Below are 24,500 nucleotides of genomic sequence, written 5' to 3' on the forward strand. Positions count from 1 at the left end.
ACCCATGTGCACATACATACACACACTGGCAACCAAGGTGTTTAGCCCTAGTTCTAAAATAGGAAGAAAAGGAAGAGGAGGAAAGGGCAGCCTTTAAGGCTTGGCACTTCCCTGCAAGGGACGTCAGCTGTGCAGAGGAAAGGCAGGCTGTGCTGCTGCTCGCTTCCACTGGGGGGTGAGGCAGGACAAGGTCTGAGCTTGTGAGCATCTCTAAACATTTTAGAGGTGATCCGTTTAACCTGCTCCCACGGAGCAGATAAGGGGGAATCCAGCACCGCTGGGGAATAGCCAGCTGACAGCCTGGAGAACAGTAATACTTTTGCCTGCTGCAGCTGCCTTGGTAACCTCCACACATAGGGAAGGAACAGAGAAAGTCCCCAAAACTCCTATAATCCTCAAAACTTCTATACATCTTTCCTGCCAAAAGCAGGTCATTGCAATGGCCAGGAACCTACAGATACTGCAATCCTTTCCTTTGGCAAAGATATGGAGCACTGTCAAAGGAAATACTGCTGCACTTGGTTTATCTGATCCTGGTGCCCTTTGGGGGGACAGCAGCTCTGCTCCTGCCCTTTTAATTGACCTGCAGCATCTCCCCTTGCTTCAAGTAGACCTCCCTTCCACAGCAATTCCCAGGACTAACGTTCTGCTGCTGGTGGCTTGTAGAGGCCACTTTGTGGCCCTTGTCTTAATTGCCCGCACAGTAGTTGGCCATCATGCATGTGCCTAGCAGGCATCACTCACTCTTGCATTTTCACTCATTTTATTCAGTCCCTCTTTGCCTGCTTGTAACACGCACATTGGCACGTATGACCAGTAATGCTTCTGTTAAACAGCTGTGTCACGAGGATGGCCTGCAGGTACTGGCTTAATGCTGCTGCACAGGACAAGGATCCCACTTCTAAGTACCATACATTCTGTATTTAATCAGTCCCTTCAGCTCCCTGGAGTCCCCTTCTCAACACTCAGTGCTCCCATAATACTCACTCTACAAGCATTTGCTCATCTTTTTTACAGCAAGGGCACCTGGTGAACCAGCTCCCTTACAGGTGGCTGGGAAGTGGGAAAAATCCACCTGTGAACTTCTCTGTGATCACACGAGCATCCGAGCTCCAGATTTAGATGAGGGCAGCAGGATGGCTGTGGCTCCTGCTTGTGTGTCTGTGATAGATCTCAGTAGTGATCCACTCATGGAAAACTAGCTCTGGGAAGTGGAACAGCTCTGGTTATTTCTCATGCTGCTGGAATAAGCCCCTGTTTCCCAAACTAGGGCAAAGGGGCGCAATACTACACAGAGTGAGCTGCAGACGGTCCTTTCTGTGAACACTTCTCTGGCTGCATTTCTAACTCCATGTAAAATGATCCATCCAGACCAAGATTCCTTGGCACATCAAGGACCAACACCTCTACAGATAATGTCTCAAAGTAACAACACTTAGCCTGAGAAATGACTGTCAAGAGACACGTGGCACTACATCAGGCACACACATTAACCTATTTGCACTCACATAGGCAGAAGTCAGGCACAGCTTTTTCAAACATGTAACTTTTCTGCAGTTACAGAAAAGGCAAATGATAGCTAAAAGCATCCTCAGTTCCAAAGTACATGCCTTGCTCCAGCAGGATCTTCTGTCTTTTACATATACAGAGCTGGCAGAAACTTGTAATTTTACCTTCAGGAGACATTACATTCAAAAACCTTGCAGAAGGAAAAGGTCATTTAAAAATGTACTTCAGGGTTAATGATATATGATGTTTCCCAAATAGTATTTATGCTGGGGGATTTGGCAAGGGCTGTCTGAGCTGCTGTGATTCCTGACAGTTTCATTGCCTGCTCTTCTGAGCTGAGAGTGGATCAAACTGCAGAGTCACACTGAACCCAGGCAGCTCTGCTGGCCTTGCAGAGCTTTATAACGACACAGACTGCCCTGGGTTGGGGACCCAACAGAGGAAGAAGTCTCAGGTGGCCACCTCACTGTTGAGGCTGTAGGGGTTACTGCGGGCAGGGACCCAGGGGGCCAAACACAGAAATTGCAGGGAGATGGAACATTTAAATGCCATCCCAGTGCACTGAGAGGGTGAACTGGCATAATCTGAAGTCTGAGTTTGTGACCTTGATTACAGGCAGTTCTCCTTTGGCAGCAATTTGAGAAAGGACTTCAGGATCATGCACAGCTTCAGGCTGCTTCATGCTTTCTGAAAGAAGGACAAAGACCTTCAAAAGAAGATTCAAAGAAAAACAAAAATTTGTCCATACAATTCTGTACAATTTCTTCCTAACCAGTCAGCTGGTAACTGAATCATCTGAAGCCCAGAGGATGAAGGAGGTACCCATTATCAGATACACAACCAGGCCATGCTGGTACTGAGAAAAAAACCCCATGATACGAGAGGAAAGAGGTGCAAATGACTTACTGGCATGATCCAACAGGGATGAGGCTGAATGAGACAGAGCAACAAGAGGAGACTGATGAACACAAACAGGAGGCAAGCACAGGGCAAGGGGAGGGGAGGAGGGCATGCAGGTAGGAGAGATGTGGGTAGGAGAAAGCTGAGGTAGCAATGGTATTACAAGGAAGATGAGCTGTAAAGATGCTAGAGCTGTGGGAGGAGGTAGAGGACAAGCAAGACAGACCAACCTGATCTCCTTCTATGACCAGGTGACCCGCCTAGTGGATGAGGGAAAGGCTGTGGATGTTATTTTCCTAGACTTCAGCAAGGCCTTTGACACTGTCTCTCATGGCATACTCCTTGAGAAGCTGGCATCTCGTGGCCTGGATAAGTGCACTATTCACTGGGTGAAAAACTGGCTGGATGGCCGAGCCCAGAGGGTTGTGGTGAATGGGGTGAAATCCAGTTGGCGGCGGGTCACGAGTGGTGTTCCCCAGGGCTCGGTGTTGGGCCCTGTTCTGTTTAATATCTTTATTGATGATTTGGATGAGGGGATTGAGTGCACCCTCAGCAAGTTTGCAGACGACACCAAGTTGGGAGGCAGGGTCGATCTGCTTGAGGGTAGGGAGGCTCTACAGAGAGATCTGGACAGGCTGGATCGATGGGCTGAGGCCAATTGTATGAAGTTCAACAAGGCCAAGTGCCGGGTCCTGCACTTCGGTCACAGCAACCCCATGCAGCGCTACAGGCTTGGGGAAGAGTGGCTGGAAAGCTGCCCGGCAGAGAAAGACCTGGGGGTGCTGGTTGACAGCCAGCTGAATATGAGCCAGCAGTGTGCCCGGGTGGCCAAGAAGGCCAATGGCATCCTGGCCTGTATCAGGAACAGTGTGGCCAGCAGGAGCAGGGAGGTGGTTGTTCCCCTGTACTCGGCGCTGGTGAGGCCGCACCTCGAGTACTGTGTTCAGTTTTGGGCCCCTCACTACAGGAAAGACATGGAGGGGCTGGAGCGTGTCCAGAGAAGGGCAACCAAGTTGGTGAGGGGCCTTGAGCACAAGTCTTATGAGGAGCGGCTGAGAGAACTGGGGTTGTTCAGTCTAGAAAAGAGGAGGCTGAGGGGAGATCTTATTGCTCTCTACAACTACCTGAAAGGGGGTTGTAGTGAGGTGGGTGCTGGTCTCTTCTGTCAGGTGGCTGGAGATAGGACAAGAGGGAATGGCCTCAAGTTGAGGCAAGGGAGATTTAGGTTAGATATTAGGAAAAATTTTTTTACTGAGAGGGTTGTCAAACATTGGAATGGGCTGCCCAGGGAAGTGGTTGAGTCACCATCCCTGGAGGTATTCAAAAAGCGAGTGGACAGGGTACTCCAGGGCATGGTTTAGGGGGCATGGTTAATGGTTGGACTTGATGATCTTGAAGGTCTTTTCCAACCGAAATGATTCTATGATTCTATGATTCTATGTGGAAGTGGTAGAGCCAGCTAGAAGAAGAGTGTAAATGCTGAGATGGCACAGAGATGTTGGGGCTAGTAGGTAAGGAGTAACGGCAGTGGATCGGGGGTGAAATGCTACTATGAATGGGCACTAAGAAACTACTCAGGCATTGCTGTTCTTTAATGTTTGCTTTTTCTGGATCCCTTGGACTGGCCAGAGGTAGAAGCTTTGGGAATTGAGCAGGCCCTGATTTCTGAGATGTTTTCTTGGAAACATTTTTCTGAAAGAAAAACAAAACAAAAAAACCAAAGTCATTAAAAGTACCACAGAGTAAAAATCTGCCCAAGGTATCATATTCTTAACAAACAAACTAGCCTCTCCTCCCACTTTGATGTCAAAGAGATAAGATACACTGAAGGACTAAGGGAAGAAGTTTTGATTCCATTCTTTATCCTTCTCCACATCTTATATCTGTGTGGATCCAGCTGAGAAAGGACACAAGGAAATGCTTTCATCCACAACATGTGACCTAAGGAACTCCCTGCCACAGCGTATGGGCAAGATCAGTAGGTCAGCAGTGTTCAGACAACTCTTGGAGACAGCAATAATGTCCTGTGCTATAAACACAGAACGTCTGTGGTCTCTGAGAGTGAAGGGACCTGGAACCTTATTTCTTTTCTACCCCAAGATCAGTGATCCTAAACAGATCTTCTTGACTGTAACAGGGAACACTCACTTACAAGGAAGATGAAGCCAATTACAGTGATCTCCTAGATACAGACTCTGTGTCATATGTCAAAATCAAACAAAATTACTTTCTTTCAAAACCAGACCATGTTCAGCAGTTCTTTCTGTCCTAATCTAGAGTCACGGTAAAAGCCTTCTTGCCTGGCCTCTGGCAAAGAGTGTAGACAAAACCCTAGGATATGCCCAGGCACAGAGGGTCCTGCACTAAACGGAAGATGAATGAGGTGTCCTCAAAGATTGCTTCCCTCTCTGAATCTAGGAGAGGGTTCAGAATATTGGTTCTCCTGACCTTGTCCTTCTTTGTGTGTTGGTTCTGGGATGACTTTCCCCTCTTTCTCCAGCTCACTCTCTAGCTCTTTGATTCTCTGCAGAGCTTCTTCCAGCTTCTCTTCAAGACCTTCAGATCTCTCCTCTGCATTCTGAGCACGGATCTCTGTTTCTCTGAAACACAGAAACAAAGATAATGTTGAAACCTGAAATCTAAGCAGCTGCTGGCAGGATACCCAAAAAAAAGATTTAGAAAGCTGAAGCGTTCAGTAGGATTGACTGACTGTAAAACACATTTATGGTTTCAGAGAAGTGCATTGTTAAAAGATCTATAAGGGACCTCATGGCACATCTATGTAAACCCTGCAAATTGAATTAATTTTAAAACTCAGTGTTTGCTAGCAAAGAGTGAGATGCTAATCTTTATTACACAAGGATAAATACAGAGCACAGACAATTCTATTAGCAAGGCTAATGAGAGGGGCTTACCCTGGATAAAGCAAGCTCACAGACAAAACAAGCAGTATGAGGGAATGTAATTCAGAGTGTCCAAGCCTGCTTAAGCATGGAAGAAGTCATTACCAAACACAAACCTTAATGTGGTTCTGCACGGAGCCACTTGGGTGTCCCTTCATTGTGTTCCCCGCACTTAGGCACAACATTGCATGGCTATACCTACTCAGCTCCTGGGCACTAGCAGGCCCTGGAAGTGCACAGCTGCATTCGCATAGCACCCAGCAATGGCTAACAGGACCTGAAGTATTAAGTCTTGCAGAAAACCCATCATGAGTACCTCTGCAAGGTACCTCATGAGTACACAAAACCGAAAATCTGCACACAGATGAAGGACAGCTGACATGGGTCATGTCTTCAAGTAACATACATCACAGTCAATGGCCCAAGACAATCAGAACAGAAGGAACCCCCAAATTAAGCCAACAGATACTGGAGTAAGCAGAACCTTATCAGAGAGCAGAACAGGCACTTGTCTGGGATGAAACCCTGCCCCCCTCATGCCTCCAGCACAAGATCAATACTCACAGGAGCTGCACTTGCAGATGTTCCAGCATTGCCAGGGCTTCAAATTCTTTCTGAGAAAAGGGAGTTGACGACTTGGTGGCAGTCATTGTCCTCTGGTTGGGAAGAGCAAAACCTTCTATAAGTGAACATGAAATCAACAATGCTGCATTTCATCTGCAGCATGTGCCTGGTTTGGTGCTGGTGTCTCAGTGTAGTCACAACACAGACAAGAGCTCTGTATCAGCAAAACATGTACAACCAGAGGCTAGTTCAGGCACTAAACTGATCTTGGCATTAAAAATAGACTAAAATGCTTTTCTGACTCAGACATGAAAGTCTCATTGGCTCATAGTCTTGGGTTGCTGGTGCATTCACTGGGTTACAGAGGTTGGAGATGGCTGTAGCCTGACCAGGAGCAAAAAACCCAACAAAACAATGTTCAGAGAACTGAAAGAGGCAGCTTCTCACAGGGTCCAACAGGCCTAAGTCAGTTTTCTTCATCTGAAGAAGACAACCAGGACTTTTCTGCAAAAGTAACTGTCAAAGAGCTCCTACTCTAAGCTTTGGAAGGTAACTGTGATTTCCAGGGATTCATTTCTGTAAACCAAATCAAAGTCCATAAAAACATGCTCCTGCATCTCCCACTGTCACTCTGAACTAGTTGCTCACCTCTAACGCATGAAGAGCAAGGCACACTCAGCAATGTAGCACACTTAAGGAGTGGGACCATCCAGTGACAGTTTGTTAAAGATCCACAATTCCTATACCTCTAGGCTCCACTCTGGATGATTGACTGGCCAGGGAATGACTGCAAAAGGTAGGCCCTATGACTTCTGAAGAGCAACTTTACCAAAGAGCACCATCCCAAAGGCAAGTGGAGAAAACAAGGACCTAGGAGGCCAAACCAACCTGACCTTCTTGCTTCCCTGTTGTTGTGGGATCTCCCTGTATGTCTGAACCCTCTTCAACTCCTCTCGTGCTCAGCACCGAACTATTTTCACCATCCCAGTCTCTGCAGATAGTCCTGGTTCAGACTACACACATCACCCATTACTAGTCCCACAAAAGTCCCGGGGCCGTGGCAGTAATGCATGGGTCAGGAGGACAAATTGCAGCTGTAGTAACTGTGCCAATGATTATTTAAAATTGCAAGAAGAGAGGAATCAGAGAGAACACCAGCACCTTGCACTCCCCCAGCAGGTCTGACACAAGTGTTAAATGGGGTCTCATAACAGAGTCTGAGTAGACAGCTAAAACCCAGCTCCAAATCTCTGCCAACAGGCTAACACCATTGGTGTGGTGGAGACTCCTACCCCTGTAACTGACACAATGTCTGACTTCAGAGACTTCAGGTGGATGTTGGAGTCATGTCCTACATATCTGATCATGTGTGCAGTAGCTTCATTGTCCGCAGTCAGATAATCCATACCAGCACCTGGCTGCTCCTGAGAGAGAAAAGGAACAAGAAATAGGAGATACGACTAGCCTAGTGGCATTCAAGGCAGCTGTAAGGCCGTGTTTCACACTGCATACACTGAGCAATAAATAAAAAGGCCCTGCTGGGAAGTAGCATATTGCAGCTACCTGCATAATAGCAATTTCCTCCTTTCCTTCTAATGTTTCTTCCTCTGTTACAGGTTTCCTACTGCTGTTGGCACCTTCAGCTTCAAGCTCTTCCTGAGTTGAAGAAATTATAGTATCCTTAACGTTCAATTGCAATACCTGTAAGGCACCGTAAGAAGGATCAGGAGAGTAGCACTGTCAATTTATCCATCCAAATAACCTAGGCAAAGCTAGCTGGTCTCTGACTTTCTTTTGCACATATTTAGACTTGGACTTCAGCCAGCTAGGAGGGTCCTGAGTATAAATATATTTCAAATCACAAATGAATATGGTAATTACTGAACATGCTTCTGGTTGTGCCTTAGGCTTGCCCTCACAAGGAGCACTGATTTTTAACGGGTTTACAGTCATAACATGCCATAGTTCTAGCTGTTGCTTTGAGTGCATGCAGGTCTCCATGTGAAACCTTTCCTCAGACTGAACCATAGCTGCTTCCTTAAGGAAAAGTTTTGAAGCAGACCTTCATCCAAACTGGTTCAACCTAGAACAGCAAATGCAGTTTATATATACCTCTGATTCAAAGAGGTTTCTCAGTTTTTCTAAATCCAGAAAGGAGACCGGAGTGCCTTTGATCTCTGAAAGGAGAAGACTACACGCTTGAATCCAATTACAGCACTCAGTCTGGGAAGACATAACAGAAAATGATTATTCAGGGATTATTGAGCAGAAAAATAGCTATTGTTATATTCTTTCAGACAGTTAAATCATTCCACCTTTCTGTCTTTATCTGTTCCAGGGACCCATCTGGACCCTTCCGTCCTCACCCTACAAAGGAAGACACATTTCTCCAAGCTCTCCATGGCATCTGTCACCAGCTAATCAATCCCACCAACTAATTTCTTCAACAAGCTACTCCTCAGGCCAGTGCAGAACATCTCTCTCACAGCCACTGCCCCAGCCCATTTGGGGAAAAATTAGTGTAAATCCTAGGGGTTAATTTTTCACTTGCTAAGGTAACACAGAACAGAAGCACAAGTATTTTCAATCCCTGCAGAGAAGCTTCTTACATTCCTTGAAGCAAGGCCATTTGCCCTGCGCTCAAGGAAGCCTTGGGCTTCAGGAAGAGTCTACCTCTCGCAGGCAAAGCTCAGCTAAACACTGGCGAAGACAGCGGTAGCAATTAAGAGCTTTACCTGCAAGTGCAGAATAAGGAGGTGGCAGCAGGTAGGTCAGTTGACTGTAAAAAGTTTCAGCTGTAACTGTATACAGGTATATTGCACCAAGTACCTCCAGGAACTCCTAAGCACCACTCAAGTCTGGATGTACATGGCCCTGACAAGCTTTGAACCAGAGGTGAGTCTACTGCCACTCATATGGAATAAATCTCGCAGGAAAGCCCTTACATAGGTACCCTGAAACGGGGTAAGAAAAGTATTAAAACTGAATATGACCTGATCCAGGTTTATCTGCTTTCCAGGACTGCGGAGTCCGCAGGAAACTTTGCGGACCAGGGTAATCCACTGGAGTAGCAGGAGTCTTCCTCCTTGAAACCCTCACATATATTTTTCTTTACCTTTTACAAAGCAAATGCAGTCTCATCTACCCCAGACCTAGACAGCTGGAAACACAGGCACCTTTTACCTTGATCTTATTCAGCTCCTCCAGCTCAAAATCAGCTTCTGAATCCATCTCAGACCGTTTCTTTCGAACGATTGCATTGACAATCTCGCGGCAGCAGCTGCAAAGATGTAGAACATCATTAGCCCTGCAGGAATTCACTCAAATGCTTAGAATCATACGCTCATTTAGGTTGGAAAAGACCCTTCAGTCAGGAGCCCATTGCTGTCAGCGAGGTACAGGAGCTATCTGTGGACCTCTGCACTAGAGAAGTCTCCAGAAGAGCAATCCTCACCTGCCCCAAGCACACAATGTCCTCGCGCACAGCTTGTCCACGCCTGCGCTGTACTAACCCACAGAGGACGTGTGAGCACAGATCCTGAATCAGGTGGAGGCTTTGCTCCAGGTGACCTGGACTGCAGACTCACTGCCTGTACTGCCCTTACATCCTCTGGAGGTCATCCTCAGAAGTGTGGGCAGAGCCCATGCAATGACAGATGCTACCATGTTTCATAGTAGTACTAGATATAAAGCTGGCACTGCTGTTCTCTTTAGGTGTTCCTATCTCATTAGGCTCCCTACAAATTCCAGTAAGGTCCAGTTAAGACCTGGGAAAAGACCTAAGGACAAACAAATCGACGGGATCTGTCACCATGATCAATCTCTCAGCACTGCACATTTTTTTTTGAGAAAACCCCCTTAGAAGAAATTGAAAACTTCTGCTGATACCTGACTATAGAACCAGAGAGTCTGCCCATCTCCGCAACCAGCTCTTCAGCTTCATGCTGCAGCTTATGAGCCCTCAGGAGTCTTAGCTCCTCATCCATCTCTCTGTCTGATTCTTGCCACTGGTGACATTCCCAGGACAAGCGGTCTGCTGTCATGTGTCTCAGCAAATTCACCAGCCACAGGGTCAGGTTTCTGTGCAGTTCAGTCACCTGCACAAAACGTCAGAGCAAATCTAAACCAGTAATAAATGACTGGTCTTGCCAAGTAGTCTGAAGTCAGTGCATTTCACATAAGTCAATGTCCTAACTTATTCAATTTGCAAACTGACCTAATGACAGAAACATTTGGTTTTACCATCTTTTTCTCCCATATTCATTCCCATTACAAACACATCTTTTCCTACTATGGATCTACCCTTCTCCCAGTTCTTGTTTAGGATCATATGCTGCTTAACAGCCATGTGGCACTCTCTCATGTCCGGAATTCAGCAACAAACCAAAAATCACACACGACACTTGCAGAACATTTAAAAAAATGCACAATGAGAGCCTCTAGTCTACAATCCTGGGAGAAAGAAGTAAAACCGCAGAGAGCTAGCAGACACAACAGCTCTCTGAACAGGAAATATCAATGTTTTCCAGAGGAAATGCTTGCTAAAGGTGAAACAATAAAACTCTGTTCATGCACTGTATAGGAGACCTTACAGCTATTTTTAGAGGAGTTTTCCTCTGCTCCTTTGGCTGGAAGACAAAAGCCACAACTCAACTCAAAGAGGAAAGAAGGCATCAAAAGAAAAACAAGCATTCCTCACAACTGTGCTCTGGCCAGATGGAAATTAAAGGAAAGACTGAATACTAGATATAGTGCTCTTATCCCTAGCAGTTTCAGGCTTGCACTTACTTTTTCGTTAAGATGTGTGATGTTTTTCTCAACCTCGTTGTGTATGGACAGAACCCATAGCTGAATCATCTTAAAAAATTCTCTAGGTACCACTCTGAAAAAAAAAAACCAACACCAAATCCAGAAACAAAGTTACCTCTAGTGCACCAGACCCCAGGATCTCCTGTCTCAAAGACACCTTTTGCTTCCCAACTCAAGGAAAACAATGTATTTTCAGTACAGCATATGCTGGAAACATGACACAGGCATTTTTGTTAATGCTACAGTTGTGGGCAAGCTTGGCATTTGCAAGTAATCTCTTACACATACGTTATGCATGTGCTCTGCAAATCATTCATTTCCTGATGATATTTACCAAAGACAATGGAGCACCATGAGGAAGAATATGCCCCCTCAAATCTGACTGTAAATGAATCACATATTTTGGGTTTTCTTCAAATGTCAAGATTTCCAAAGCAGGTGGCAATTCTGAGGGAGATGGTGATGTTCCATGAGCGATATTGAAGCCACCAACTGTTTCCACGGATATTGCCAAATCAAAGCAAATGAAAGGCAGTCGCCAATCATTTTAACACTTCAGCTGATCACATTTATCCCACTGCCAGTTTCCTGGACCAGGGTCCCCACAAAAGAACATTTCTCTTTTCTTATGAGCATAGTTTAACATACAAGGGCAGCCCAGACACAATTAACACCTCCGTCCTTACGGGAAGTGAGGTTTCTTATCACTCTCAGCTTCATGCAACTGGTTGGAACCTATACAGCTCATCACTGCATCCGCCTGGACCAGCCATGCAGGAATCTTGTGACAAAATGCCTGCAGCTCTGCTTCATGCATGCCAGAACCTTGCTTCAGCTTTTGCACCTTGAATAACCAATCTTCCATACTTCTCACCAAGGCTGTCAAAAACCTAGCTGTGCCTGCGGGGGAAGAAAATACGAACCTTTAATTACAATTCTTTCAGCCAACAAAAACAAAGCTGAATTCAAAGAGGGATGCCAAGAGGGATGAACAGCCTATGTGGGAACAGGCTACACTTAGTACTAGGAATGAGCTGCTTAGTAAGCACTGAATTCAAAGCAAGCTGAAAGAAAATGGACTTGATTTGAAGCCCTGATTTCCTTCTTGTCTTGGCAGATTTGGCTCCCTCTTTGCATAAAGGCTTAATATAACTCTTTTTAAAACTGCTTTGCAGTTACAACCCGATTCTTCAAAGATGCAGGTGATACAGTATGCACGGATGTGCAAAATGCCTGGACAAGGTAGTGAATTACTTGTTCATTCACTCACCTGGCACATGCTGATGGATATTCCCTGTTGGAGAATATGCTTGAAATGTAACAATGCCTGCTTTTGATATCCAGTGTTTGAACTTTCTTTAAACCCTGGTGAGGTCCTGGCCTCCATGACATCTTGTAGCAAAGATGGTATGTTAAGCACATGGTGGCGATAATGATTTTTTTTAACATTTCAATGATTTTGATGCATGGCTTGGTTTCCCCACTGTATGGCTGTGGGGTAGAACTGGTTAACTTCTCCTCTGGACTGGGAGAAGTGCAATGAAGCAGTGTTGGGATGTCCAGACCAGTAGGAAAGGGAGGAGGCTACCCTCCATGGAGCCTTTCAGAGCACACAATGGGAGCCCCACAACCAGGCATTAGTTTTTAACAACCCAGGAGACCAAGGAGAAGTGGTAGGAATGAAATTAAGTTTTCCTGCCATGGAGCATCAGTTTAAGACGGAAGAAAAAAGAGGTGGGTCCCAGGTGGGCATGGGCTGAGGGAGCACAGTCACTTCTGATCATTTATGTGTGGTTTGGCCATATTAGCCCTTATGCAGTATTCTGGATCCTTATTGAATATCAGCTTGCTTTGGGAAGGCTGCCTGTGTCATTGCATTTATCTTATAAACTTAATTAAGTCCCCAGAAAAAGAGAAGACCTAACTGGAGCTTACTGGAGAGGTCACTCTACTCCCAAGTGCCAATTTCAGAGTCAAAAACATCTTATTCTCACAAAGAAGGTATGCTGTGAAGGCTTTAAGAAGTGATCAAGGAAGGCTGAATAAAAGCAAAGACCTTAAGCCAAACCTTATAAATTTCATGTAAGTCCTTTCTTATATCTGCTGTCTAAACCAATGTCACATCTCATTGTTCTCTCTCCATCTCTAATTCTTGTCATCGAATACCAAACCCTTTGTATTTCTGGCACATGCCGCTTGAGATCAGGTATCAGATCTTAGAAGATAATAAATACTTCAGGTAACTGAAAAATACTTCAGGTAATTGAGTGCCATTGCCTTGCAGAACAAAATTACCATCGTCTCAGTATTGTCTCTTACCTATTCTTTAAAATCTCTTTCATATTCACTGTTTCTTACCAGAGGTGCAATGTAAAGAGAAGGGATACTTGTCTTTTCTACTGAAAGGCTATTACATTACAATGTAATAATGAATCCAAGCCATTCAAAACACATTGCCTTGTATGGATCAAGAGAATACATTTCCCGTGGTCCAGTTCCCAAAGCCTTTGTTAAAATAAGCTAAAATCCCTTTTTCTGGACTTTACTGGTTGAAGCAATTTTGGATCAGATGTCTGCACTGTGCTGCTTAGCCCTTTGTTCAGATCATGACTGACTAACTGTTGAGGCTTCTGACAATCTGCTGTTAACTTTTTGCTATGCTGGTGTCCAGCCAATTATGGCCCCATTCCTTCCTCTTTCTCTCTCTTTCTAATGAGAACTACTGGGAATATTATTTCCTTTAGCTGACTCTTAGAATGGACAGACTTATCGTTCTATCTCATCTCCTCTAGTAGGCTGAAATATAACATGTAGCATAAGATAATGTAGGGAAAAGCACAGGATAACCCTGAGTGAAAGAAGAAGATGACAGTATGAGAAGCAGCTTAGCAAACATGAGTAGCAGTTCCTGACAGCACATATTCAGTTTAGTTTTAGTCTGCTAAAAGGAAATAACATGATTTAAAAAAAAGAGATGAAACAATTCTGAAATCAGAAATGAGTCAAGGTCTTGCAGAGGCAAAGGTTGAGAAGGTTAGTTGCAAATTACCCAACAATTGTTTATCATCTTACACAGGACACGATAACTTTATATCAGCAAAGAAAACATTTATTTACATACTTTATTATCAGGATAATTCAATATCTAAATTAAGATAACTTTGCATTAGTGATAAGGTAATAAAAAAAGTATTGCCCTCTGAGACAGTGTTATCTGGTTAATGATCTTCAAAAAGATGTTTTACTTTACATTTTAAACAACCATTCTTTCCTTCTACATTTATTTTCTTTTCCATAAATTATCCACAAAATCACAAACCACCCACACTCCCTCTGAACATAACACATGACTTCCCTGTGTCATATCTGCATTGCATGTTCTTTGCACTGTATCACTTTTCAAATCTCAGTTACTGTTTTTACGTGTGACTGCAAGTCAAGTTTCTTGGAGTTTATCCCTTGAACGCTCCTGATTCCCAGCACATATCTGGGGGTCAGACTCTAGGTTTGGAAAAAGCCAGTACAGATTATGTCAACTGGTCCTTTATTACCTGCTGTTTTCCTAGCATCCCCAAGGAAAGACTGAACTGGAAAATTGGTCATTCCTTACCATTATTTCCACTTATCCTTGTATTGTATTGCTGGTAGAGTTCACACGCTCTTTGGTTTATTTCTTGCAGGGCTGCGTGCTGTGGAGGCAATGCTCCAGCAAAGTCCCGGTGTCGATTCAGCACGGTTTGTCCCAGCTCCATCCAGTGTTCCTGCAGGCTGGCAGCGCTCCTCAGACTTTCCATCTTTCTTAGGTGCACCTCCCCTCCATACTGCTGCAGGTCTTCTTTTAGCATCTGAAAGAAAAGTAGCAAGCTTGCTGTGTCCCCAAAAGCTGGACCACCCCTTGGCTGCAACAGAAAGGTGATGGAAATCAGGTAAGAGAAGTGCGAGGAATCCACGAGCATAAAGATGTCACAGTGAGTAGATAGCACAATAAATTGGAAACTTATTGGTGACAATTCTGAGCGCTTCTATGGATTGATGTCATTTATCAGTCACCAGAGCTGTCGGTCAGACAGTGCTCAAATGCACAACTAAGTTTAATGCACTGGCTGAACTATGGTATTGGTCAATTATAACTTCTCATGTGTAGACTCTTAGGTTAAGCTTCAGCACAAAGGATTTGAGCTGATGTGTTTTTGTTCACATTTGTGATGGGCATAGATGCTCATTGAGGCTTAGCTAACGTGTTAATTTGCTGAGCAGATACCACTCAATAATACGTCCAACCCCCCAAAATCTTACATTAATCAAGTTCTTGGTATCTTGCAGGATTTCATCCAGTAGCTTTTCATTCATTGGAGAGGAGCTAAAGCAGAGAGAAAGAAGGGATGAGAGCTGAGAGAAAAAACTCCTTTAGTAGCCAGTGAAAAACCAGGAGTCAAGATATACTCTACACATACCAAGTTTGTGAGACAAATTGTAAATTGAAAGAGAAGTAAAAACCACCAGGCCCTAATCAGAGTTTTTTGGTCTCTCACTTAATGCAACACAAACACTGGGTGTCAGTTAAGAAAATATGTTACTTCCAGCACAGATGAAAATCAAATTCAAGCACATATTGAAAATTCAGACTTTATTAACTCTATGATTGAAATCTATAAAGTGATGTCTTTTGTTAATGAACATACTGTGTGAATTTCTGCATTTTGTACTTGCATTTATGCTTTGTTTTATTTAACATATCACAATGAACTAACAAAAAGCCTGCAAAACATAATCACCTTGACATACAAAATGACTTTGGATTTGAAACCTCATGTCTCCCAGTCTCATTTTTTATCTGTACATGAGAGAATTGAATGCTCTATTGAAGCATCAATGCGTGTGTATTCAAGTTAAAATGAATCAAACTATATAGAAGAATTTCGTTACAGCAATGACAGCTGCAAAAAGGACACTGTGGTTCACAGCAGGAGGGTACAATCCTTGCTCTGCTGAATTCAACCACAAACCTACAGCATCTTTGGAGTTACTGTTAGGGACCCAATTATCGAAACACATGTGTTGAGGAGAAAAGTAGAGCAGTGAGGGACGTGCAAATTGCACCAAACCTCACTGGACCTGAGAGTCAGTGCATGCTTTGCACTGGGCCGGTGAGACCTACTGTCACAAGGCAAAGGTTGAGGGTGCTGACCGCTACCCCCAGTCCCTCTGGGCCACTCACAAGTCACTGCAATGGAAGTACTGAAGCTGCTTGTTGAGGCTGCTGCAGACAATTTGCAGTTTCCCCTGGCTGGACTCCTCAGAACGCTCTATTTCTGCTCCAATGCAACCCAACCTCTCCCTGAACTGCTCAGTCTCTTCCTGCAGATCAGCCAGGTCTCCCGTGTCCTGCAGCGGTTGGGCAAGAGAGTGGGAAAAGGGACTGTTGTGATTATTTTGATGCAAGTCGGAGGAATTGTCCCTTTGCCCTAGCTATTTTGAGAAATGTACGTATCGGAGATATGGGAAATGTCTGTAATTCCACAGCACAGCCCTCACAAACCTTTTGAGACAGGACTAGGGTGGCTCACCTCCCCGGGCATGCCAGAACTGAGCACTTGACTCCTTGTTGCTTGTATGCTACTGCTAGACCGCAAAGCCCCATACCTATGAGGCCAAAATTGCACTAGCCTGGATCTGTTTTGGTTTTATGGAGAAGAAATGGGGAGAGCAAAAAAAGCCACAAAGAAAAAGGGGAAATGGGAAAAAAAGAAGAGTTTGAGGTAGAGAAAAGGGGACATGGATTAAAGAGAAAGGGAAGCAGAGAGTGAACTAATTCAAATTTTAATGCTCATTTGAAACTAGACCAAGATTTGAAAGTTCAGATAACAGCCAAAGTACCCAATGCTTTACTGAGAACCATAGAGCTACATAAACCATCCCTACACACACTTTGAACAGGTAGCCATCACAGGCAGGCCCCTACCTTTGAGGCCAAGAGGACTATGAAATGCTTGAGAACACTGGTCAGTGTCTTTCCACTAACATGGAGCCTGCGGACCAATGTGAGCTGGTTTCTGTCTGTTATCTGAAAAAAAACCCCTTTATTATTTGCCCTGTTTTCTTCTGAGAGGAGAGGCATCTGACAATAATGTGGGAGCTTTACCGTCAGTGAAATGGAGATCAAGTGGTTGAGTCCACTTTCCTTACAAATAAACTTCTGATCTCCCAGACAGCGCCAGAAGTTCTGCTAACAGATTTTAAACTTGAATGGGGTAAAGTTTCACAAACAAGGGGGACACACAAACAAGGAAGCACAGAATTAATGAAGAATGATACTTTGTGAGGAATCTGGGTACAATATTCTAAATTATGGGGAAATAGGAAACTTTTTAGTCAAGTCTGTCTCTGAATGGAAATACTCATTTCACAGAAGTTCTTCCTGCAGAGAACCTGGAGATCTGTACCAAAAATGCTGTGTGAATCAACTGGTTTCCATTTAAAAAAACCCCACATGTGAAACACAACAGACCTCAGGAAATCAGGTCAGGGCAGGTATGACGTGTTACTACCCAATCGTATTAAATAAAAATGTTCTTTGGGATGAAACCTGCCCTTGAAACAAGACTGCTGGCTGTGATGTTTCATATCTTGCAGCGTATCACTGATCTTCTGCACCTACCTTCAGAGCCAGGTCGTACGCAGCTGAGCTCCAAATGTCTCTCTCTTGAGCTAGCAGCAGAACCTGCTCTTCCAGTCGTCTTCTCTGTAACTCGTATAACCCCCGATACTCTTCCAAAAGGCTAGAAGAAGGGAAAGACAATGAAATATGTGCACCTGTGTTTCTCATTCACATTTACCGTCTTTCTCCCAATTCCTGAAGCTTTTCTTAGACATTTCCTCTTCCTCCTTCCTCCCTCACAGCCTGTAAATTCACAGGTCCTTTTCCCTGAGCCCCTACAACACCTTTCTGTTTTTATCATTGTGCATTTCCGATCAGTATGAATACAAATCTCTCTAAGTGAATCCGTCTGCCTAAGCACTCGCTACAACTCTGACAACAGCCACCTAAATCCTTGATTTCTTAGGTATCTGAGGATGTCCACAGGCCCTCAGAAGTTCAGAGCTGCAAGCTCTGCTAGACTACAAAGAGTTCACCAGCTGTGAATATGGGGTGAAGAAAAGGAAATACCACCACTTGAGCAACAAATGCAACTTTCATGTCTTAAACCTAGAAAAGTTTTGAACAGCTTTCAAGCCTTTTCAGGAGTTTAGGATTTATAGCAAAATAAAGGCATTTGTCATAAACAGCCAAGTTCTCTTCCTCAGAAGGAAATCAGTCCTCATCTCACCTTCCCAACAACCCCAAGAAAATGATACCAGCACACTGCAGAAATCTCCCAAACTCAACTTTGAAAGCAACTTACTTTGCATTCGCCTTGGCCTCCTGCATGGCTGCAGCTAGCTCCTCTTGAGCTTCTTCTGCTTCTTTGGTCGCCTTGTGGTCACGCTCTTGTACCTCACACAGCTCGCTGAAACAGCAGGGAATGGTCTTAATGCAACTTAACCCAACCCAAAGGTCTCTACTCTGGCAAGCAGAGACTGGTGGGCTCTACACTATCCTGTAAGGCTCTCTTCCTCCAACAGAATCATCTCATTGTACAGGTGAAAGGCATCTTGAAGACCTCCTCCTCCAGTGCACACACATTGCTCCAACAATCCCTTTCTGCAATCCCCCACCAATGAACCTCCAGTGCGCTAAGGAAAGGAGGTGGCTTTGACATTATTTGGCACTAAGAGGGTGCAGTGAGAGCATGAGGAGGCTCAAGTGTGGTCCCTATAGCTCTGCTTCAAATCATAACACTGTCTTCCTGCTCCTATGGGAGGAAGATTAGAAAACCAAACAAAATCAATGGACTAAGCCTAGGGCATAGAGATAATTTCTTAGGATCAGGCAGGAGTCAGACCTGGCCAGCTGTCCAACAGATTCTTTAAAATAGAGTAGTTCTTCTGTAATATGTCTGTCGACCAACCGCTGTGCCATCATTTTTTTGTAGAGGGTCTTCATCTGTTCAGGAATCCGCTCCAGGAGACCCACATACCTCTGTCTGCAAGTAAAATGAGTAAAAAAGGGTATTTACCTGAGAGTGCGGATCTCTCTTATGCCATCTGAAGACCCTTTCCTTTCATGGCACAGGCAGCTATCTAGAAGGCAATCTTTTGAGTGTTTGGACTGGGGATTTTAAACACTTCAGAACAATTGAATTGCCACAAATAGTGGTAATCTGAGCATGGGAACCCTGGCCGTGAGAGAAGTACCAGCTATTCTGTGTGAAAACTTCCACTGAATGTCACACCAATAAGGTGCCCACGCTGTCAAGTGTGGTGACAGTGCTACCAACTTCAAGCTCCAGGTTACCTAACACAGGCTCATTAGCCCTGATTGTTAACTTAGGTGGGGAAATCCTATTTCACTCCTGACATCAGCCCCCATGCCAATTACATCTCGACAGGCTAGCTTTGCTGGGCAAGAACATCAGGAATGATCTGCAATAGCTAATACTACTCCTGAGAGGACACTGCCATAAATCAAGAGGGGGATTAAGGGTTGGCTAACGATGACCTGAGCTTTGAAAGCAGCTGTCCTCTCTCCACGCAGTCCACGCTGACCTGCCGAATCAGCTCATGGAAAACGATGTTGTAAATGTTCTGCTCTGCCTTCATCAGCTCCAGCATGTTGTGCAGCTGGCAAAACAGGCAAGAAAAATCACAGCCTTGCGCAGCCTGGCCAGCCTATTCCTTTAACAACAGATTAGGACAGATCTCTCATTTCTTCTGAAGCAGGCTTCCCTTTGAGGACAAAACACTACTAAAGGTAGAAAGGGGAAGGGAAAGAGCGATCCTGCATACATTCACAGGTTCGTTGTCAAACATGTTATGCACTATCATGACTACCCTTCTGTCAACATCCATGGGAGCTTCTCTGCTAGTTCCATCCGGAGTTCCTGCTGAGGCAATGCTCTACGCTTTGCAAAACTCCTTCCCCATCACCATGCAAGAATAACAGAAAATAAGGCAAAGCAAGGTTCTTTGACAGCTGCTTTTTAGGTGTATGAAGGTTTCCAGTGGCCCATTTTGTAACACAGCAGCCTATCTCCCAACGAAGAGATGAGACAGCTACTGCTTTCATTCCTCTATAGTAATTACGCCAAATGCATTTGTTTCTAGCATTTTTGCCAGAAATGTAACTTCCTACACCAGCAAGCTAACTGTTTGTTCTTTGTGGATCAGACAAAGATGAAGAGATGCTCTGGAGAGGAAACCCGTGGTTATTACAGGACCTACAGTCAGCTGGCTTAGGCAGAAACTAGCTTCTAGCCCGCACCTTAAGCACAACAGGGATAAACACTAGGGAAAACAAGATGTTATTTTTCTGGGTACAAGAAAGTTATCCAGGTACAAGTGAGTTATCCACCTGTGAAGGTCCTGTTACTCTGATTAGCTTGTCTACTCCAGCTTTTTCCAACATGCTGTCCATCACCTCCATCAGCTGGATGACCTCTAACCTCCCAGAAGGTTTCCTGACAGACCAGAAAGAGACACATCATTACTCTATATAGCATATTATGATATTTCCCCAGGAAATGAAATTCAAACAGCTGGTTTTTTCCAACAACAGCTTCATGCAGGATGGTACTTACACAGATGGGAACAGCCGTAGTTTATTTTCACGGTCTTCAAGCAGCGTTGTATATTTACTGAAATGAACACAAATGTTAGAACTTGATTACACAGCAATCCTTCCAGTGCTAGCTAAGGGATCCTGCACTCTCCTTCAATCTCTTTGTCTCTTGTACAAGCTGATGAAGGTTGGAGAGGCAGAGAAGGCTCTACAGGGTTGCTCTTCAGTGGGAGCATCCAGAGCCAAATGTGAGAACTGGACATCCTGCAGCTGTTCCCCCGGCTGGAGCTCCTTCTTCTTGTCACTAATGACAGAAATCTTGTAGGAACCTTCTCCCTTTAAGACCTCTCATGGTACTTGGCTAAGAAATGATCAATGGGTTTAAAAGTTACTGGTGGGGCCAGAAAAACACCACATATCCACATCACAGCCACCCAGAGGCTGATCACAGGACACCATTGAAATAATAAGATAACGTTCTGTTACATGATGTTGGCAAAGAAGCTGTGAGGATGTCACTCAATCTTAGTATTTTAATCTTGAACAATGAGAAAGAACCTCCTTTAAATTTATTAAGTTGTCTGCAGAGATCAAGGGGAGTCTCAGTAGCCTTTTTTGGGCAAGGCTTAGTAAACTCAATTCAAAACTCACAGCCTGAAAAACTGGGGGGTGGGGGGCAAGGAGAGATCACAAACCAAAAAAAACCCCACCCCAGAGTGGTCAGATTGAAGATGCTAGCAGGTCTATGCAAGCATAAAGTGAGAGTAAGTGAGAGTAAGAGCTACCATGAGCCTATCCAACTTTGTGGCACAAAGCAATTCCAAAAGAAAAACAGAGAAACTAATCAAAATTTAAAAAAAAAAAAAGCAGCAGCAGCAGCAAAAAAACTTCCAAAAGTTGCCTCAAGGGATCAAACCAGACTTCAGCTTCTACATTCATGTCCAAGTACTGAAACCCCCCTGAGAAGCAGTACAAGTGTACAGGAAATTCTCTGTTAGCCACCCCAGAGCAGCAGGGACAAAGAAAAGGAGGGCCACCTTGTTCTGCAGGGTTAACTGCAGCCTGGTCACTAGCATGGGATTTGCACAACCACCCCTTTTATACTCTCCCCTTCCCAATGGCAAGGGATGTATTTGGGCAGCGTCCTCAGCCTCTCATCACTTTATCCCCCTGCTCTGAACAGTTGAGGACAAACCCCTGTAAACCAGAAAAGGACTCACTCATCGAAGTACTTCAAGGGTAAAACTCCCCTGTTCTTCACGATGTGAAATTCCTTGGGGACCAGACTATCCGCTAGGGTTGCTTGCTAGGGATGGAAAGAGAGAGATCATAAAACGTCAGCATAAAAGGCATGCACAGACTCCTGGTTCCTTCCCAAAGAGGACACAGGTTTGGCAGCTGGGAGAGCGAAGCTCTCACAGCAGCTTTTCCGGCTGTTTCTCCATTTCCCACTGCACGCATCCAGAGCCCGACAGAAACAATCCATGTCTGAAAGCAGATTGAAACAGCTAACACTAAACTGCAGCGGGGGAGTCGGGGGGCTGGAGCTGCAAGGAAACCTGATGAGTTTTAGAATCAGGGTAACACTGGGACATGTGTATGAGGACCTCCCTTCTCCCAGCTAGTGACACACACAGAAAAACACCCAAACAGCAGCACTCACAGGAGTACAGAGGACTGTAACACGGCTCCCTCTCTGGTCCTGACGACCCTCAGAAAAAGAGCTTCTGCCAGTCATTGCTTTCTTAGCTTTTTGACCAGTCGCAACGTCACAGAGGTAAGAGGCATCCCTGAAACAGAGGGGAAGAACTTGTTCACCGACTCACCCCGAAGGCAACCCACTGTTCCCTTATTGCTGGCCTAAACCACGCGTGGGTTTGTCCTGCTCAGCCTGAGGCCAGGCTTATGGCCAGGACTCCCTCCCCTGGGCCAAAAAAGACAGATGAGATTATGTTTTTTAGGCAGATTAACCTCGCATTGTCTATCCCTTTTTCATGTCTGCTGCCAATACCCTACCGCATACATATCCAACATCCAGTAAAGAGCAAAACATTTTTCACTTCCCAGCACCGTTAAGCGTCGCTTATTTACAAAGAAGTGTAAAGCTATTCCCTGCTAAGTCTATTAAAGCCAGAAGAGCTTCTTTTCTTAATCATGGATCACAGAGCATCCCTGTGATCCTAGCATCATTTGGAAGGATAGTTCCAAGAATTGCTCATTTAGCAACTCTTTCATTTATTATTCCCAAAACATCTTTCCCTTGAATCTCTCCAGCCCGAACTCAGATGGGACAGCTGATCCATTCATCCAGCTACATTAGGCAGCACAGCCACCTACCATAAAAAAAAAAAAAGACCAAGGGAGAGATCTAGCTAGCTCTGCGTTCCCAGCTCTAACGTCTTTCCATCGCCCTGGGCTCCTTATCCCTTCTTTGCTTACCTTCCAGCGCCTGTCAAACTGACAGGGTGGTCTGTCAGGTGTCTGAACTTGCTCCGACGATTAGGATAATGCCAAAGCCGATCTGGGGTTTGCAGGCAGCCCTGCAGACAAGGCACACGTGGCTGTCACTTCTCAGTGAGAAATGTGCCAAGGAGTGGGAAAGGTCAGGGTGGCTGCCTAAACAAGCTCCGCGTCATTATTTCTGTGTCAGCGCTAAAGAAATTGGTGTGGACAAAACAGCCTCGGCAAGGGCTTCGCAGCAGCACCAACCAGGGTGCAAGCACATTTTGCAGGGACTGGAAGGCAGCACTTTGGATCTGCATCGAATGGCACGGTCAGAAAAGTGATGCGATGTTAAGATAAATTTATCTTAGGAGGTCAGCAAACTTTCTTTTTGCCCAGGGAATGAACATGCGCCCCCAACGAAGAGAGGATTCTGGACAGAAAATGGCAGGAGATGGAAACACACTCACCCTGAAGCCCACTGGGGTTTTGGTGGTTTGCAGGGACTGCAAGTACTCTGGGCTGTAGACAGAACTGCTGGCACAGGTCAGGCTTCGGAAAACCTCTTCTGGAACAAAACTATGCTCCAGGGAGGAAGAAACAGGCCTGATGTGATCAAGCATCCTTGAGGTACCCCTCCTCAGCTTGGGGATGTCTGGAAAATAGCATGTCAGAACCATTTCAACAGCATGTGTTCTGCTGGTGAAAGAGAAAATAAACTCGATGATAAAATACAGGGCTGAGAAAAACCATGACAAGATCTCTGCTGCCTTACCCCAAGCAAGACCTAATCCTGTGTTTAGCAGTTAGATCTTCGGTGAAGCCTAGAACAACAGTTACTTTCTAACAATGAGATAAAGCACTGGTTGCACAACTGCACCAAGCTGTCACGTACACAGACACCAAGGGATGCCGTGAACAACTAAAGTTTGCGTGTTTCTGTAAAGCCATTTCCCTTCTTGTGCGTTGCTAGCAGTCAGCTTTCTGCAAAGATACTAACACCCTAAAATATCAGCCTAAATAAAGGCAAAACTTAATGCAGAGAAGCATCCCGCTGCTAAAGGCAAGCTGGAAGGACGGAGAGTCAGATGTAGAACCCCCCACAGGCTCCAGCCCAGCCCTACCTGACCAGTCCTCGCCGACTGAGCCTGCCCACGGGGCACTGCTCAGTTTCCTCCCATTGGCTTTTGGTCCAGGAACTGGCGCTCCAGTTGTGGGCATGGTGAATGTTTAATTTACTTTAATGCTTAGCCAAGGAAATTTGCAGTAACGAGCAATCTGGAAACAGAGTTAAACCCACATTCATACCTTCATAGGGTTAACAGCTTATTTTATTATTTATTGTGGAAAAAACCCAAACCCTTGTGCCTGACACCAGGCACATCAGTCAGGAAGAAGCCCTTGATGCTTTGCTACAGCCTCCATAGGGGTGCTTGTTTTTCCACCTACAAACTGCATTAAGAACAACCACTTTTTTTATACATTTAACGGAGCCAGAGATTTAATTATATTTGACTCCAATTATTAATCTTACCACTTTTTCTTCTTAGCAATATCTTACTAATGAAAAAAATCATATTTACATTAGTTTTGTAATCTCCATGAATTGTCAGCTGAAGCCTTTCCCCCCCCACACTAGCCTTGCCAATATATATTGTTCTTTATAAAGTGCTCTTGGTATTAAAACTTTTTGGCCTCCTCATCAGCTGTATCCT

At 44.8% G+C, this 24,500-nt stretch overlaps 1 protein-coding gene across 1 annotated transcript; it reads right to left on the reverse strand.

Moving 5' to 3' along the window:
- Window positions 1-3,853: 3,853 nt before the first annotated feature.
- Window positions 3,854-24,121, reverse strand: AXDND1 (axonemal dynein light chain domain containing 1). Its single transcript, XM_052802509.1, is given in 26 exon segments — window positions 3,854-4,018; window positions 4,021-4,101; window positions 4,858-5,009; window positions 5,877-5,968; window positions 7,169-7,300; window positions 7,440-7,577; window positions 7,989-8,099; window positions 9,060-9,156; window positions 9,765-9,973; window positions 10,665-10,758; window positions 11,372-11,585; window positions 14,296-14,530; window positions 14,982-15,045; window positions 15,904-16,070; window positions 16,648-16,749; window positions 17,344-17,464; window positions 18,089-18,193; window positions 18,629-18,769; window positions 19,285-19,406; window positions 20,137-20,242; window positions 20,363-20,419; window positions 21,564-21,649; window positions 22,007-22,133; window positions 22,783-22,883; window positions 23,256-23,440; window positions 23,910-24,121. Coding segments are annotated over 26 exon segments (3,171 nt in total). The 5' UTR covers window positions 24,007-24,121; the 3' UTR covers window positions 3,854-3,983.
- Window positions 24,122-24,500: the final 379 nt, after the last annotated feature.

Source organism: Harpia harpyja, chromosome 11 (assembly GCF_026419915.1).
Source record: "Harpia harpyja isolate bHarHar1 chromosome 11, bHarHar1 primary haplotype, whole genome shotgun sequence".
Classification (NCBI taxonomy): Eukaryota; Metazoa; Chordata; class Aves; order Accipitriformes; family Accipitridae; genus Harpia; species Harpia harpyja.